At 37.3% G+C, this 18,595-nt stretch overlaps 1 protein-coding gene across 1 annotated transcript in view; it reads left to right on the top strand.

Annotated features, from left to right (window-relative positions):
- The window catches only part of LOC107574017 (SH3 domain-containing RING finger protein 3-like), a 37,156-nt gene that overhangs the window by 6,959 nt on the left and 11,602 nt on the right, over window positions 1–18,595 (top strand). The window contains exons 4-7 of the mRNA XM_016260489.1: window positions 6,024–6,119; window positions 8,937–9,248; window positions 13,224–13,327; window positions 13,681–13,851. Of these exons, the coding sequence (XP_016115975.1) occupies window positions 6,024–6,119; window positions 8,937–9,248; window positions 13,224–13,327; window positions 13,681–13,851 (683 nt within the window). The remainder of the gene's footprint in view (window positions 1–6,023; window positions 6,120–8,936; window positions 9,249–13,223; window positions 13,328–13,680; window positions 13,852–18,595) is intronic.

Here is an 18,595-nt window from a genome sequence, read left to right as displayed (position 1 = left end):
ATCAAGAAAGTTGATGAGCGTTGTCCAGATATTTTAGTTAAAGGAGAGGTAATAAATATTGTTAAGCATTTTAAATATTTGGGTATGATTATGGATTCTAAATTAATTTTAAAAAACATATTAAAAATACCTCTAAAAGTACTAGAGCAAGCTTGATGATCTTTAGGAATATTAGGCACCAATTACCTGTGGCTGCTGCTAAACACTTTATGCATACAATGATCCTCCCTCATTTATCTTACTGTGCTACAAGTTGGTCTCATACAAGTGTAACTACGTTAAAACCATTATATACTATTTATAAACAAGCTGTGAAAATCTTAGCTAAAAAGCCAAGGAGTTATCATCACTGCAATATTATTAAAAATGATAAATTGTTGACGTTTGACATTTTTTTTATTATTTGCTGATGTGTGTTTGATGTACAAACTATTTCATGATCTTGCACCACCACCTCTTAAACAATGTGTGACTTTCTGTAAGGATAGTATCAGGCAGACTAGGTCATCAGTTAGAGGTTACTGCTCCAACTAAATTTAAAGTGCCCGAGTTGTTAGTATTCGAAAATCCCACTTCCGTGACGGCTACACCTCACGGGGTAACACATTTGCATAATGCGTTGTACGCCGTAGACCAATCACAAAAGACTAGGCCATCTGACCAATCAGAGTAGGGCAGGCTCACAGAAAGGAGGGGTTTAGAGAGACTGAATCTTTGAACTGCTTCAAACGAATCATTTGAGAATCGCTGGAAAATGAGGTGAAATTAAATGCATATTTTGAGAAAACGAAAGCGTTTTTTTGACCTTGCATGCATGTAATCCTATTGTAGGAGACTCCCAAAACAATATTAGGAAGCGTAAAAATGGCATAATAGGGGCACTTTAAGAAAACTGTTTTTGGACAATCAGCTTTTTCAGTTAGAGCAGCAGAAAGATGGAATTGAATACCTGTTTATATTAGAGAGTGCACAACATTTAGTATTTTTAAAACTACGCTTAAAGTATGGCTTAAGGAAAATCAAATATGTGATTGACTTGACTATGATGTGATATTGTGTGTGTTGTATGTATTGTATTGTTTGTGACTTAAAGGGGTCCTATTATGCTCAAAAACAAGTCTTGTTTTTGTTTTGGGCGTGTACTAGAACAGGCTCTCACACTAGGCTGTTCGAAAAACACATTATTTTTCACATATTTTACATTATTACTTTTCATATTTCTGAAGTATCTGAGTCCTATATAATACACATTTTAAGCCAGCTTAAGAGTTCTATGGCCAAAGATGTTTTTGATTGCGACTGTATTTGTTAAAATGTATGCAAATGTTCTTAGTACATCTATAACTCATCTGGTTAATTTGTCAATAAAACAATGTCATTTTCCAAGTGCCTGGAAGTCAGCAGTAATAGGACCTATATTTAAGACTGGTGATCCTGCTAATGTAATTAACTACAGACCTATCAGTATTCTACCAGTTGTTTCTAAAGTAATTGAAAAGGTCGTTTGCAATCAGTTAGTAGAGCATTTAAATCCATTTTCCATTACATTGTATGCAGTTTACGATTAAATTAATGATGTTTACACCTTTGTTTGAAGCAACTGCATGCCATATTTTATATTAAAATATATATTATATTAAATATTATATTAAAACTTTTCTATAGTATTAAGCCTCAAATGTCAACTATACATCGGATTGGTTTCTCTTTAAATAAAAAGGTAAAAATGTGCATGGTATTATAATTTTATACTAAAACTAAAATTAAAACAATGGAAAAACCCTACCTAACATGTAGAAAGAAAAACACATCTTAAGCATGCAGAATAACATAAGTGGACTTTGGATGATTAATTGCTGCTTTGAACGATTATGTAATTGTGGCATCCGTAATTGTAATTGCGATTAGAAATTTGAATAATTGTGCAGTCCTAATGGAGTCATACTTAAATTTAAGAAAATAATGTACACAAATTAATGATGCTTGCTCACCATTTCTTGACTGTAATATTGGAGTCCCACAGGGGTCGATTCTTGGACCAATTTTGTTCAGCTTATACATTAATGATCTGCCTACAGTTTGTCCAGTGGTCCAGATTCAAATGTATGCAGATGATACAGTTGTTTATACTTATGCTAAGACAAAAGAACAAGCTGCTATCAAACTTACTGCTGCATTGAGCAAAGTCTCACATATGTCATTCTTGCCTTACTCTTAATGTGAGTAAAACTGTGGGAATGTTTTTTTCAATCAAGAAAGTTGATGAGCGTTGTCCAGATATTTTAGTTAAAGGAGAGGTAATAAATATTGTTAAGCATTTTAAATATTTGGGTATGATTATGGATTCTAAATTAATTTTAAAAAACATATTAAAAAGACCTCTAAAAGTACTAGAGCAAGCTTGATGATCTTCAGGAATATTAGGCACCAATTACCTGTGGCTGCTGCTAAACACTTTATGCATACAATGATCCTCCCTCATTTATCTTACTGTGCTACAAGTTGGTCTCATACAAGTGTAACTACGTTAAAACCATTATATACTATTTATAAACAAGCTGTGAAAATCTTAGCTAAAAAGCCAAGGAGTTATCATCACTGCAATATTATTAAAAATGATAAATTGTTGACGTTTGACATTTTTTTATTATTTGCTGATGTGTGTTTGATGTACAAACTATTTCATGATCTTGCACCACCACCTCTTAAACAATGTGTGACTTTCTGTAAGGACAGTATCAGGCAGACTAGGTCATCAGTTAGAGGTTACTGCTCCAACTAAATTTAAAGTGCCCCTATTATGCCATTTCCAATATTGCCTTTCATGCAGTGTGTAATGTAGCTGTATGTGAATGTAAACGATCTGCAAAGTCTTACTGTGCTACAAGTTGGTCTCATACAAGTGTAACTACGTTAAAACCATTATATACTATTTATAAACAAGCTGTGAAAATCTTAGCTAAAAAGCCAAGGAGTTATCATCACTGCAATATTATTAAAAATGATAAATTGTTGACGTTTGACATTTTTTTTATTATTTGCTGATGTGTGTTTGATGTACAAACTATTTCATGATCTTGCACCACCACCTCTTAAACAATGTGTGACTTTCTGTAAGGATAGTATCAGGCAGACTAGGTCATCAGTTAGAGGTTACTGCTCCAACTAAATTTAAAGTGCCCGAGTTGTTAGTATTCGAAAATCCCACTTCCGTGACGGCTACACCTCACGGGGTAACACATTTGCATAATGCGTTGTACGCCGTAGACCAATCACAAAAGACTAGGCCATCTGACCAATCAGAGTAGGGCAGGCTCACAGAAAGGAGGGGAACTATTTCATGATCTTGCACCACCACCTCTTAAACAATGTGTGACTTTCTGTAAGGACAGTATCAGGCAGACTAGGTCATCAGTTAGAGGTTACTGCTCCAACTAAATTTAAAGTGCCCCTATTATGCCATTTCCAATATTGCCTTTCATGCAGTGTGTAATGTAGCTGTATGTGAATGTAAACGATCTGCAAAGTTGTAAAGCTGAAAGTGCACGATAAATAAGGTTATTGTCTACCAAAATAAAGAATCGACACTGAACAGCTGAAACGAGTCGTTAGTATTCGAAAATCCCACTTCCGTGACGGCTACACCTCACGGGGTAACACATTTGCATAATGCATTGTACGCCGTAGACCAATCACAAAAGACTAGGCCATCTGACCAATCAGAGTAGAGCAGGCTCACGGAAAGGAGGGGTTTAGAGAGACTGAATCTTTGAACTGCTTCAAACGAATCATTTGAGAATCGCTGGAAAATGAGGTGAAATTAAATGCATATTTTGAGAAAACGAAAGCGTTTTTTTGACCTTGCATGCATGTAATCCTATTGTAGGAGACTCCCAAAACAATATTAGGAAGCGTAAAAATGGCATAATAGGGGCACTTTAAGAAAACTGTTTTTGGACAATCAGCTTTTTCAGTTAGAGCAGCAGAAAGATGGAATTGAATACCTGTTTATATTAGAGAGTGCACAACATTTAGTATTTTTAAAACTACGCTTAAAGTATGGCTTAAGGAAAATCAAATATGTGATTGACTTGACTATGATGTGATATTGTGTGTGTTGTATGTATTGTATTGTTTGTGACTTAAAGGGGTCCTATTATGCTCTTTTACAAAGTCTTGATTTTGTTTTGGGGGTGTACTAGAACAGGCTCTCATACTAGGCTGTTCGAAAAACACATTATTTTTCACATATTTTACATTATTACATTACATAATCACAACACCTCTCTCCCGAGGGAGAGGGATATAAGAGAGTGAATAACGGCGGAATGTGTGTCTGGGTTCTGTGTCGCGCAGCTGCAGAGTTCAGACGTCTGAATGCATTACTGCCACAAGCAGCCTCTGTCCTCCAGACGCAGGAACCGGAAAGATGAGTCCCGAAAACACAGAGAAGAAAGTCCTTTCATAGAGGAAGAGAGAGATCTGCATGCTAAAACACTCATTAATAGACGCTTGATTGAGTCTCGTTTGACTCACGCTGAAGTGAAGCTTGATGTGAATCGATTCAGACGAGTTCTTTATATAAGTCCAGCTGCTTCGGCTTCTGTATGATCACATTCGTAGAGATACAGATATTAATGCACAGATGCTGTGTGATGGTCAGATAATCAGATTCAAGCTCAGAGTCACTGTAAGTTAGTCTGATTCAACTGAAGTTCAACTGTTACTGAACTGAACTGAATCAACACTGAATTGATCTGAATAAACACTATTAGCTTTTGTAGAGCTGCTGTGTTATTCTAATATCATTAAAATAGTATTATAGATTCATTCATATTTTGAATCAGTTTTTATTTCTTTATTTTCCATTTTAATTTTAGTTTAAGTTTTAGTAATTTTGTTGTGTTTTTGTCATTTTTAGTAGTTGTTTTGTCTGTATAGTTTTTCATTTTAGTTATTTAGTACATCAATTTAAACAAAATTGTTTAAATTAGTCTAAAATTCAACTAAACTTAAACTAAAGAAAAAATTTTTTTGTTCGAGTTAACATTTATTTTATTTCAATAACAATTTGTAATGGCTTCAAATTTAGCTTTTGTTAACTATAATAATTCTAGAGCTGCTTTACAGCTGAATTTGTTTCAAAATTGATGAATTTTGTGACATTAACACTGTTAATAAACTGAATTGATCTGAATAATTGACACTATTGTCTTCTGTCGAGCTGCTTTACAGATGAAATCACAGTTACCTTTTTAATGTTTTATTCCGAGATATAAAACTCAGAACTCAGAGAAAAAATTCTGAATTGTGATGTGCAAGTTATAAGAAATTTTACAAGTTATAAAAGTTTACAATATGCAATTGTGAGGAAAATAAGTCAGCTAAATAAGTCAGCTAAACACTGTTTAGTTTTCTACACACACATAGTGAGATTATACTGCTAATATGTGACCCTGGAGCACAAAACCAGTCATAAGGGTCCATTTTTTGAAAATGAGATTTATGCATCATCTGAAGGTTGAATAAATAAGCTTTCCATTGATGTATGGTTTGTTAGGATAGCACAATATTTGAAAATCTGGAATCTGAGGGTGCAAAAAAATCTAAATATTGAGAAAATCATCTTTAAAGTTGTTCAAATGAAGTTCTTAGCAATGCATATTACTAATCAAACATTAAGTTTTGATATATTTACGGTAGGACATTTACTAAATATCTTCATGGAACATGATCTTTACTTAATATCCTAATGATTTTTGTCATAAAAGAGAAATGTATAATTGTGACCCATACAATGTATTGTTGGCTATTGCTACAAATATCCCCCAGCGACTTAACACTGCTTTTGTGCTCCAGGGTCACAAATAAATCTGAATATTTAATATGCACTGGTTGATTTTTTTCTCATTCAGATATTCAAATGTGATTTACCTGTGTTTATTCTCTCGGTGACTCTTCTCAATGCATTTCTACAGCGGCAGAATAAAACAGTGAAACTTCATGCATTTCCTCTCTCACAGGACGAGATTCTCACCGTCATACGAAGAGTGGACGATAACTGGGCAGAAGGCATGCTGGGAGATAAGATCGGGATTTTTCCTATCTTATACGTGGAGGTACGTGCACTTGAGTGTGTGTGTGTGTGTGTGTGTTAAAGGCTTTCCTTTAAATATAATGAAGCTGAAGAAAAGCACACTGGACTGCTGCATTATGCTGCTTTAGAGTTTCAAGGTTGAATCACTTACAGATAATTAATTATAAAGTACAACAATGAGCCACTTGATTGAGACTCTGAGAAGCAGGTGTGTGTCGTCTCAGAAACCTGCAAGTGATGCATTATGGGTAATGTGTATTGATTTTAAGAGCATGATTGGACAGGAGAGATGTTCTGATGTCCTTTAGCAGGTCAGGGATATTTATCATGAATTAAACATTTGCTGTTTTGATAAATGCATTGTCTGTGTGGTGCACATTTAAAGAATAACAGTATGATGAGAAATGTCCTTAAAAAACAAATATTTTTAAATATTATTTTCACAGCATTTAAAGGAATAGTTCACCAAAAAAAAGAACATTTGATGAAAATGTGCATCCGAGATCAGGATGAGTTTGTTTCTTCGTCAGATTTGTAATGTAGCATTGCATCAGCGTCTCAGCAATGGATGCTCTGCAGTGAATGGGTGCCGTCAGAATGAGAGCCCAAACAGCTGATAAAAACATCACAATAATCCACAGCACTCCAGTCCATCAGTTAACATCTGGAGAAGACAAAAGCTGAAACACATCCAGCATTAAGACGCTTTCAACTCAAATACATTGAGTTTATAATCAATAATAACTCTTCCTCCAGTGAGTCAGTGTTCTGGTGTGAATCAGGAGAGAAATCTGCACAGATCAAGCACCGTTTAAACAGCTCTAAACACATATGTGGCTGGATTTTGATGTGAGAGACAACAGCAGATGCACTTTTTCACTGGAGGAAGCGCTATTATGGGTTATGGACTCAATGGTATTTGAGTTGAAAGCGTCTTAATGCTGGATGTGTTTCAGCTTTTGTCTTCTCCAGATGTTAACTGATGGACTGGAGTGCTGTGGATTACTGTGATGTTTTTATCAGCTGTTTGGGCTCTCATTCTGACGGCACCCATTCACTGCAGAGCATCCATTGCTGAGACACTGATGCAGTGCTACATTTCTACAAACCTGACAAAGAAACACACTCATCCTAATCTTGGATGACCTGAGAATGAGCACATTTTTATTTTGGGGTGAACTATTCTACACACACACGCACACACTCCCATACATACATACACACACTCACATGCACACTTTTATACACACTCAAACACATGCACACTCACGTGCAATTATACAAACTCACACAGATGCGCACACATACTGTATATACACACACTCACTTGCACTTATACACTCACACTTATACACACACATGCACACTTACGTGCACATACACACACACACATACACACACATATGCATACTCATGCACACTTATCCACTCACATATACACACACACACGCTCTCATGCACAGATTCACATGAAGTCTACATGTTAAAACAGACTTGACACAATAGCTGTTGATAGCGCAGGCTTTATTCCCTCAGATCGTGCTCGTGCGGCTCACGCTACGAGTTATTTCTGTACGTGTCTGACAGCCTGTCATTATTCCGCTGCACATTTGCCGCTTTGTGATTTTCTTTTTGTGGTCTTCCCGTGCTGTAATTACACCGCAGTGATGGGCTCTATTATTAGCACAATTAGCAGCACCCTTCACGCGGCGAGGCGTCTGAACTCTCACTTCCCCGCGCGACTGAAGCCAGAGCTTGACCTATATTAACAACATTTCAAAGTTCACGGCTGTGCTAACGAGCTCCCGCGCGCCGGGATCCTAACGAACCGGTGAACGGGAGTAACGTGACCTGCCAGAAACAACAATCACGTCACTAATCACACGATCATTACGGTTATTTCCACAAATACACGTGTGATGTCAGTGCTCGTTATTTCCTGGTCTTTGTCTTAAACTGATTGTGATGTCAGATCCGTTGTAACGTGTCCGCACGCGCATTATGCATGCAATTAATTTGCTCTGACCACCTCATGTCAGAGTAATAATATTATGACCTTCAGAAGGCCTCGGTGTTCGTCCGCAGAGACCCGCGCCACGTCTGTGGGGTCCATCAATCAGCCTCATTTGCATGCTATTTGCATATTATTAGCATATTTATGAATGCAGGACTGTGAGTTGAAACAAAGGGCTCCAGTCACTTTTGATCTGTTTGTTCGCTGCACACCATCACGTCTGCTTTTGTTTGTGTTTCTATTCATCAAAACATCAGTTTAGTCAGTTTACATAAAAACATTTGCATACTGCTTTCATTATTATAGTAGGACAATCTGTCAAAATGATTTCTGTTGTTTTAAGGGAAGCAAAACATCACAGAATTCATCAACTCCAGTGATACCTACTGATGTCAGTTTCCCACCAAAATGATGTCACAAAATGTATTTTCAGCATCATTCCTCCAGTCTTCAGTGTCACATGATCTTCAGAAATCAGTATAATATGCTGCTCTGCTGCTCGAGAAACATTTCTGATTATCATCAATGTTGAAAACAGTTGTGCTGCACAATATTTTTGTGGAAACCGTGATATATTTTATTTTTCAGGATTCACAGATGAACAGAAAGTTAAAAAGAACAACATTTATTTGAAATAGAAATGTTTTATAACATTATAAATGTCTTTACTGGCACTTTTGATCAATTTAATGCAGCCTTGAAGTATTAATTTCTTTTGAGTGTATCACAGTTTCCGCAAAAATATTTGGCAGCACAACTGAGCAGAAGAGACTATTGATGTAAGTGTAAAATAATAACTGTGTGGATTCCTGTGTTTGTCCTCAGCTGAATGAAACGGCGAAGCAGCTGATGGAGATGGACAAACTGTCCGCGGCCCCGGGTCCGAGCGCAGAGTCTCCCGCCGCCATCAGCTGTAACGGGAACGCCGTGCACAGACACGCCGAGGGGAAGAAGAATGCCAAGAAGCGGCACTCGTTCACAGCGCTCAGCATGACGCAGCGCTCGGCGCAGGTGCTGGGGAACAACCGGCACTCGATGGAGATCAGCGCACCTGTGCTCATCAGCTCCTCGGACCCCCGCGCCGCCGCTCGCATCGCAGACTGCCCACACCTGTCCTCCAGCGCACCGGCCACACAGGTACAGACACACACACCTGTCCTTCAGCGCCCCGGCCACACAGGTACAGACACACACACCTGTCCTCCACCGCACCGGCCACACAGGTACAGACAAAGACAATGAAGCAGACACTTACATTAGAGTACATTTTAAAATATTGATTAAATTGTTCGTGTTTTTTTCCTTCATTGTACTTGATTACTGATAATAAATTTGCATTAAATCATAAATCCAGAAAAATATTCAGGTTATGAATTCATTTGCTTTTTGATTATTATAAGTTAATTCAAACAGAATCCAGAAAAATTAAAACACAGAATTTAGGAAAAAATAAAACAGAATGTGGGAAAAAATAAAATGAATTTCATGGAGCCTTAAAAGATGCAAGTTTTGTCAAACATCATTGAATAAATTGTTGCTAAAATTTATTTATTTATTTATTTATTTATTTATTACAGGGACAATGCATATTAATAAACATTTCTGTCAATATGCCAGAATTAGCCAGAAGGCTATTTTTCACCTGCAGTCCCTAGACAGATGGTAATAGTCACCCTAAAAGAAAATAAAATTACATATTAACATAACAATAAAACAATTACAATACATTTAGTAAAAAGTACTATTAAGCTATGATGTACAATAGAAATGCAACAGACCAACAATCAGGCAAACATCAAACAAATACATGAACATACACACACACATTGAATGAATAAAGAAAATGAATAAAGTTTCACGATTGCAACTAATTAGGTATGTTAAACTGAACTAAAATTTAATTTAACCCCTCCCCCCCCCCACCACACACAAATCCAGAATTTAATTTGACCCCCCCCCCCCCCCCCACACACACAAATCCAGAACAATTAAAATGGAATCCAGAAAAATTTAAACAGAAAAAAATGAATTAAAAAACAGAATTTTTTTGAAAAAGCAAAATTCATTTAATAGGGCCCTACAAATGCAATTTTTAAAAAACGTTTTATAAATTGCTACATTTGATAAGTTTCATGACTGTAATTACTTAGGCATGCTTTTTGAATTCTGAAATTCAATTTAAGAATTAAAACAGAATCCAGAAAAATTAAAACACATAATTTAGGAAAAAATAAACCTAAAAAAATGAAAATAAATTTCATGGAGCCTTAAAAGATGCAAGTTTTGTCAAACATCATTGAATAAATTGTTGCTAAATTGAATAAAGTTTCACGATTGCAACTAATTAGGTATGTTAAACTGAACTAAAATTTTATTTAACCATTAAAATGGAATCCAGAAAAATTTAAACAGAAAAAATTAATTAAAAAACAGAATTTGGGAAGAAGCTAAATTAATTTGGGGCCCTAAAAATTCAATTTTTGTTACACTTTTTTAAATTTGTTAAATTTAACAAGTTTCATGGTTGTAATTACTTAGGTATGCTTTTTGAATTCTGAAATTCAATTTAAGAATTAAAACAAAAATAATGAATAATAATCAAATAACTAATAATTAAAGGGGAACAAATTGAATTCTGTCTGAACAGTCTCAACTCTGTTTGGAGTCTTTAGTTTTGAGCTGCTGTCAGACTGATTCATTCATTCATTCGCTGCAGTGGTAAAGATGAATCTGTATGTTATTTGATTTGTTGTTACGGTCGTTTCTGTGTGTTGCTGTTCGACTCTTCACCCTCTCCTGCGTCTCTAATGAATCTGAACGGCTCTAATGAGCGTCTCCTGAGGGCCTGATGTCTCCATTCAGATCCTGTTGTTGTGATTCGTTCAGTTCAGCTGCGCAGACGAACATTTGGCTGATTGATGTGATTCTCTGAGAGCCGCGGCTGTGTTGTTGATTCAGTTCAGTTTCAGCATCAAGTGTGTTTGACTCACAATGATTTTAAATCTTTTACTGGCCCATGAAAGATTGGACTAGTTTCACGAGTTGTCCTCGTCTCGTGACTATGAGTGTGTTCAGATGATTTGATAACAAGTTTGATTCATTTACGTGATTCAGTTTAAACTGTCCTTTTAAGTCAATCAAATCAAATGACTCTGATTGAATGATTCATTCACATCATTACTCAAAAATTACTGAAATCTCCATATATATATATATATGTGTGTGTGTGTGTGTGAGAGTGTGTGAGTGTGTGTGTGTGTGTGTGTGAGAGTGTGAGTGTGAGAGTGTGTGTGAGTGAGTGAGTGAGTGTGAGTGTGTGTGTGTGTGTGTGTGAGAGTGTGAGTGTGAGAGTGTGTGTGAGTGAGTGAGTGAGTGTGAGTGTGTGTGTGTGTGTGTGTGAGAGTGTGAGTGTGAGAGTGTGTGTGAGTGAGTGAGTGAGTGTGAGTGTGTGTGTGTGTGTGTGTGAGAGTGTGAGTGTGAGAGTGTGTGTGAGTGAGTGAGTGAGTGTGAGTGTGTGTGTGTGTGTGTGTGAGAGTGTGAGTGTGAGAGTGTGTGTGAGTGAGTGAGTGAGTGTGAGTGTGTGTGTGTGTGTGTGTGAGAGTGTGAGTGTGAGAGTGTGTGTGAGTGAGTGAGTGAGTGTGAGTGTGTGTGTGTGTGTGTGTGAGAGTGTGAGTGTGAGAGTGTGTGTGAGTGAGTGAGTGAGTGTGAGTGTGTGTGTGTGTGTGTGTGAGAGTGTGAGTGTGAGAGTGTGTGTGAGTGAGTGAGTGAGTGTGAGTGTGTGTGTGTGTGTGTGTGAGAGTGTGAGTGTGAGAGTGTGTGTGAGTGAGTGAGTGAGTGTGAGTGTGTGTGTGTGTGTGAGAGTGTGTGAGTGTGTGTGTGTGAGTGAGAGTGTGTGTGTGTGTATTGTTTTGGTAATATATATATATATATATATATACTGTATATATATGTAGGTCAATATTGCTGTGTATGACTTTTGTAAACAATATTACTAAAACTTTAGCTAAAAATGAAGGGAAATATATATTAAAAAAATATTTTATTAATTATATATATATACATATATACTGTATATATATGTATTTATATATATTAGAAACAACTTTATTAATATGTCAATGATACTGAAATAAAACTAATTATTTATTTATTGAAAAACAGCATAAACATATGCCTTGATTATTTGAACTTGATTTTTACTGTATTTTTCTTCATTTATGAAATATGTTGAATCTATTTGACTATAATAAATGATTGATTCATTCCCACAGTTGATTTCTTCACACCAAGCTGCTTACCTATTGCAGATTCAGTCTTCCCAGCCTGGTGCAGGTCTACAATTTTGTTTCTGGTGTTCTTTGACAGCTCTTTGGTCTTGGCCATGGTGGAGTTTGGAGTGTGACTGGTTGTGGTTGTGGACAGGTGTCTTTTATACTGATAATGAGTTCAAACAGATGCCATTAATACAGGTAACGAGTGGAGGACAGAGGAGTCTCTTAAAGAAGAAGTTACAGGTCTGTGAGGGCCAGAAATCTTGCTTGTTTGTAGGTGACCAAATACTTATTTTACCGAGGACTTTACCAATTAATTCTTTAAAAATCCTACAATGTGATTTTCTGGATTTTTTTTCTCATTTTGTCTCTCATAGTTGAGGTATACCTATGATGAAAATTACAGGCCTCTCTCATCTTTTTAAGTGGGAGAACTTGCACAATTGGTGGCTGACTAAATACTTTTTTGCCCCACTGTATATATATATTAGAGTTATAGGCCTCTTGACCTCTGACCTGGGCTCAGCTGGTTGGTTCCAGTAAGAGTGTTGGGCTCCATTAGAGGTCAAAGGTCAACATGAGAACCCGTGAGGGTGAATCTCTGGAGTTTTGCCTGAGTGAAACAGACGGATCATGTGTGTTTACAACTCCCATAATGCATCCTGTCCTCAGCTGCAGGAGCCCATTAGAGACACACTCAGAACGGTCAGTTCAGTTTAAAGGTGAAGTGTGCCACGTGATATTTGGAATGATTGTATTACTTGTTTTGTTTATTCCATGTATACATACATATATATATATATATATATATATATATATGTCTGATCCGTTGTCTTCACAGGACTCTTCAGTCGCAGCAAATGCAGCAGCTTTAGTTCCACCGCGTGTCACGTCAACAACCGGAGAGCTGCTCGCCGCGGCTAAAGTCCAGCTGCCTCTCAACATGTGAGTCATGATGATTTAATGCAGCGCTGAACCGTCACTGTTATTCCTGCTGCTCCACGCAGACCTGGACTTCACATTTAGAACAACTTAAAATAACTTATTTCTATGTTTTTTATTTTTCTTCTGTGTTGTGGCCATCAGTAGGTCAGTGGTCTATATTTTGAGCCGCTCTGTTCTTCTGCTCTTCCTGTGATTGATGCGGCTGTAATGAAATCGCTCAGTGTTTTAATAACAGACTCTGGACTCGATGTAATAAAATGCTGCTGTCAGAGCTGATCAAGTCTTCACACACACACACACACACTGCATCAAGAACACGCGTCGCTCATCAATCTTTCTCTTCATCTCTGCAGATATCTGGCCATGTACGCTTACAAACCACAGAAGGCGGATGAGCTGGAGCTGCGGAAGGGCGAGATGTACCGCGTGATGGAGAAGTGTCAGGACGGCTGGTTCAAAGGCACGTCGCTGCGCTCCGGAGCGTCTGGAGTTTTCCCAGGAAACTACGTCACACCCGTCTCCAGGTGAGTGTTACTGAAATAATACTATACTATACTTGTGTTTTTTTTTAGGAGCTTTTGGTACAAACATACATACATAAATACATACATATATGACATGAGAACAGAAAGAACAATTAAATAAGTAAGACTAAGGAAAAAAAACAAAAAATAAATAACAATAATAATAATAGTATTATTATTAAAGAGAATAAAGAGAGTTACAATAATCCAATCGAGATGTAACAAGTGCATGAATCACAACTTCCATATCCTTCCTTGAAAGAAGATGCTTCAACTTTGCAGAAAAAAATGCTCTAATACCAGCACTAATTTGTTTGTCAAAAATCACTCCAAGGTTTTTGATTTGTTTGCGTACATTAGTTGAAAGGGGACCTAACTGAGCTTCCAAAGCAGGAGACGAGTGTGCAGGACAACCTAATATTAAAACCTCGGTTTTATCCTCATTTAACTGCAGGAAATTATTAGACATCCATGTCTTAATATCATGTACACATTTCAATAATACATCAAATGAAACAGCAGTATCAAGCCTTACTGGAAGATAAAACTGAGAATCATCCGCGTAACAATGATATGAAATACTGTATTTTTGAAAAATGTGGGCCAAGGGAACCATATAAAGGGAAAACAGTAAAGGTCCCAAAATTGATCCCTGGGGCACTCCACACAAGACAGGTTCAGAGGATGAGAACAAATGTCCTAAATTGACAGAAAAAGTCCTGTTCTCGAGATACGAGGCAAACCACTTTAATGCAGTGCCTCGAATACCTCAAGAAGAATGCTATGGTCAATGGTGTCAAATGCCGCGCTCAGGTCCAAAAATAGCAACACAACACACGCATCTGAATCCAGAGAAAGCAGCATTTCATTTGTAACTCTCAATAGAGCTGACTCAGTACTGTGTAATGATCTAAAACCAAACTCATCTAAAACACTAAAGAATCCAAAAAAGACTGAAGTTGTAAAAACACTACTTTCTCCAAAAGCTTGCTGATAAAAGGCAACTTAGAAATTGTCAGATAGTTACAGCACATTGCTGGGTCAAGCTGAGGTTTTTTCAGCAGAGGTTACACAACTGCATGTTTAAAACTGGCTGGAACAACACCTTTGGCTAAAGAGCTGTTCACTATAGCTGTAACAATAGGACTAATAGTAGGAAAAACATCCTTAAAAAGACGTGCAGGAATAATATCTAACTTAGAACCAGAACACTTCATAGTAGAGACAATATCATCTAGCTGATGTGATAAAACAGGTTGAAAGGAAGACAAACAACTTGTGGTACAAGGCAATTGCAAATTAAGTGATTCAGAAGGAGCAATGGAGGTTCTGATAGCATCAGTATTTTGAGTAAAATTGTTTTAAAAAATCCTCACAAAGCTCTGAGAAGGCCTCAGATAATAAATTCATAGTTGGGTTTAAAAAAGAATCAGTCATATTAAACAAAGCTTTTGGTCTATTCACATTATCAGCAATTAACTGAGATAAATCACTAGATTTAGCATGTTTTACTGCTATTTGATAATTAGAGAGACTTAATTTTAAGATATCAAAGGAAACATGTAGCTTATCTTTTTTCCACTTTCGCTCTGCTTTTCGACACTCTTGTCTAAGAGCGCGGGTGGTTTCATTTAACCATGGCTGGCCAACACCCTTTACCCTTTTATTCTTAAACGGAGCAACAGTGTCCAAAAATGTAGAGCAAGCTTTCAAACTTTTAGTATCAGTTTCATTAAGGATATCATTGGTAACATTTAAAGAATAATATTCAGAAAACAAATTTGCAGTGTTATAATTAATAACTCTAGACAAATGTGAATGCTGACCGAAAGTAGGTGATGGAGAAAAGCATTCAGATTCAAACAAAACTGGATAATGATCAGACACACATGCCTCAATAACCTCCATGTTTGAGATCAAAAGGCCACGGGACAACACCAAGTCAAGTGTATGACCCAAATTATGAGTTGGGCCACATATATATTGTTCAATATTCAGTGATTCTAAAAGAGTTACAGATTCCTTGACTAATGGTTTCGAAGGACAACAAAAATGAATATTAAAATCCCCAATGATTAGTAATCTAAACAGCGCCGTGTTTTTAGAATGCCGTTTTATGCATGAGATAAAAATCTGTAAAGGACTACTACTGTATGTCTAATATTTCATGTTTGCATCATGGTGACCGGCTGAAAGCGGCTGTTCATTGTTTTTACAGAACATTTATAGTTAATAATAGTCTACTGGTGTTTTACCTTCAGACATTCTGAATTTGAATTACCTTGAATTTTAAAGCATTTTCCTTGTATTATTTCTGAACATAAAATATGTATAAGACAAGTTAGTACAAGATGTAGTTGTAGTTCATGCATCTTTTTTGCAAAGATATTTAACAAGATCAAAAGGCCACGGGACAACACCAAGTCAAGTGTATGACCCAAATTATGAGTTGGGCCACATATATATTGTTCAATATTCAGTGATTCTAAAAGAGTTACAGATTCCTTGACTAATGGTTTCGAAGGACAACAAAAATGAATATTAAAATCCCCAATGATTAGTAATCTAAACAGCGCCGTGTTTTTAGAATGCCGTTTTATGCATGAGATAAAAATCTGTAAAGGACTACTACTGTATGTCTAATATTTCATGTTTGCATCATGGTGACCGGCTGAAAGCGGCTGTTCATTGTTTTTACAGAACATTTATAGTTAATAATAGTCTACTGGTGTTTTACCTTCAGACATTCTGAATTTGAATTACCTTGAATTTTAAAGCATTTTCCTTGTATTATTTCTGAACATAAAATATGTATAAGACAAGTTAGTACAAGATGTAGTTGTAGTTCATGCATCTTTTTTGCAAAGATATTTAACAAGTGATTTGTTTAACATTTACATCATGTGTGGTGCACTTGGAATATACATTTCTTTAACTAGAGGGTTAATAAAGAAAAAGTTACTTGAATCATATTGTAGTAACATTTTCAAGTTGACTTGTTAAAAATCGAGAATCGGTCAAACGTGAAAAAAATCGAGATGTCATTTTTTTTCCATATCGCCCAGCCCTACTACAGGTTTAGCAGATTTAAGTTTCTGCTTGTAGGCTGGAAGAAGATGAACCAAACAGTGATCAGAGAGTCCCTGGGGGACAGAGTGTGTATGCATCCTTTAAAACTGAGGCAATGGACCAGTGTATTGCTGTCTCTGGTGTTCGAGGGTGAGATCAGCTTTATTAAAATCAGAGAATGATAATGAAAGAGTCTGGATAACACTGCTCTGTGTGTGTGTTCTGATGAGCCAGCTGTTGTAGCGCCGCGCTCACACACGCGTCAGGAGGAATGTACGCACTCACCAGAATAAACGAGGAAAACTCCCGTGGCAAATAAAAAGGCTTACAGTTAATAAAGAGAGCTTCCAAATTTGGGCAGCACATCTTCTTCAAAACTGTCACATCTGCCTTCATTGATATAAAAACAAAATCCACCGCCTCTCGTTTTCCCCGACGACTCAGTGACGCGGTCCGCTCTGAAACAGCTGGAAGCCCATTAGATGTAACGCGCTGTCCGGGATGGCTCCAGTCAACCAGGTTTCCGTGAAGCAAAGCGCAGCAGAGTTTAAAAAGTCCTTGTTTGTGCGGGTGAGGAGTAGTAGTTCGTCTGATTTATTTGCTAAGGAGCGGAGATTCGCTAGATTTAGAGCCCTAAAACCACGCTGTTGGACAAACAAACAAAATATGAGCTACAAACCGAGGCAGCCATGCGTGGCACCATCTTGGCTCTTTTCTGGCTGCGGGGTTAAGGCTAGATGAGATACAGCTACAGCCAGATTGTCCTGCTGGGCATGTGCACATCAATATTGCATCACAGTTTATTACTGTATTTGCATTATTGTAAGGTTATGTATTGGGTTGGGGTAGGTGTAAACGTTAATAAAGCACAATCTAATAGGTAGCAAATTTAATTTATTGTTGTTTTCTGGCCATAGCTGTATCCCTTATAGCAGGGGCGGACTGGCCATCAGGACGTTCTGGAGAAGTCCATCTGACGGTGGAACCTGGCCGGTTCATCATCAAAGAAAAAGTGTCAGATTAAGTGACATTGACGGCCGACAAAAGGGGGCGCTAATGCAATCTATTTTTGCTTATAAGAAACCAAAACTGACGCGAAGGAGAGTGAGCTCGTGATGGCAAGCAAAAGATGTGAAGATAAAGGTGGTTGGGAGAAGCTAAAAGGAAAAAAAGTGAACAGTTACATCAGGTTACCCTTGCCCGCCTCTCTCACTATACACAGCATGTAGCCTATAGCACTATAGTAAAATCCCAGGACAACCCTAGTCTGAGCGGCCACTGCTATTTATCACTCCATATTGTCTGGCATGAATATTCCATTCATTCATAAAGAGATAGCAGCGATTCTACAGCGGGTTACATTTGAGAGCTATTGAGTTCGAAAATTGAGCCTATAAGGTGATTAGTCTGATTAACATGACGCACACACACACACACACACAGGTTTGTTTTTGTGAAAAGTGGGGACATCCCATAGGCGTAATGGTTTTTCTACTGTAGAGACCGTATATTCTATTGCCCTACACCAGGGGTAGGCAAGTTCGGTCCTAGAGAGCCGCAGTCCTGCAGAGTTCAGCTCCAACCCTGAAAACAAAACTCACCTGCCTATAGCCTTAGTAATCCTGAAGACATTGATTAGCTTGTTCAGGTGTGTTTGATTAGGGTTGGAGCTGAA

Source organism: Sinocyclocheilus grahami, unplaced genomic scaffold, assembly GCF_001515645.1.
Source record: "Sinocyclocheilus grahami isolate Dianchi unplaced genomic scaffold, SAMN03320097.WGS_v1.1 scaffold2092.1, whole genome shotgun sequence".
NCBI lineage: Eukaryota > Metazoa > Chordata > Actinopteri > Cypriniformes > Cyprinidae > Sinocyclocheilus > Sinocyclocheilus grahami.
This window is presented reverse-complemented; position numbering and strand designations above follow the sequence as displayed.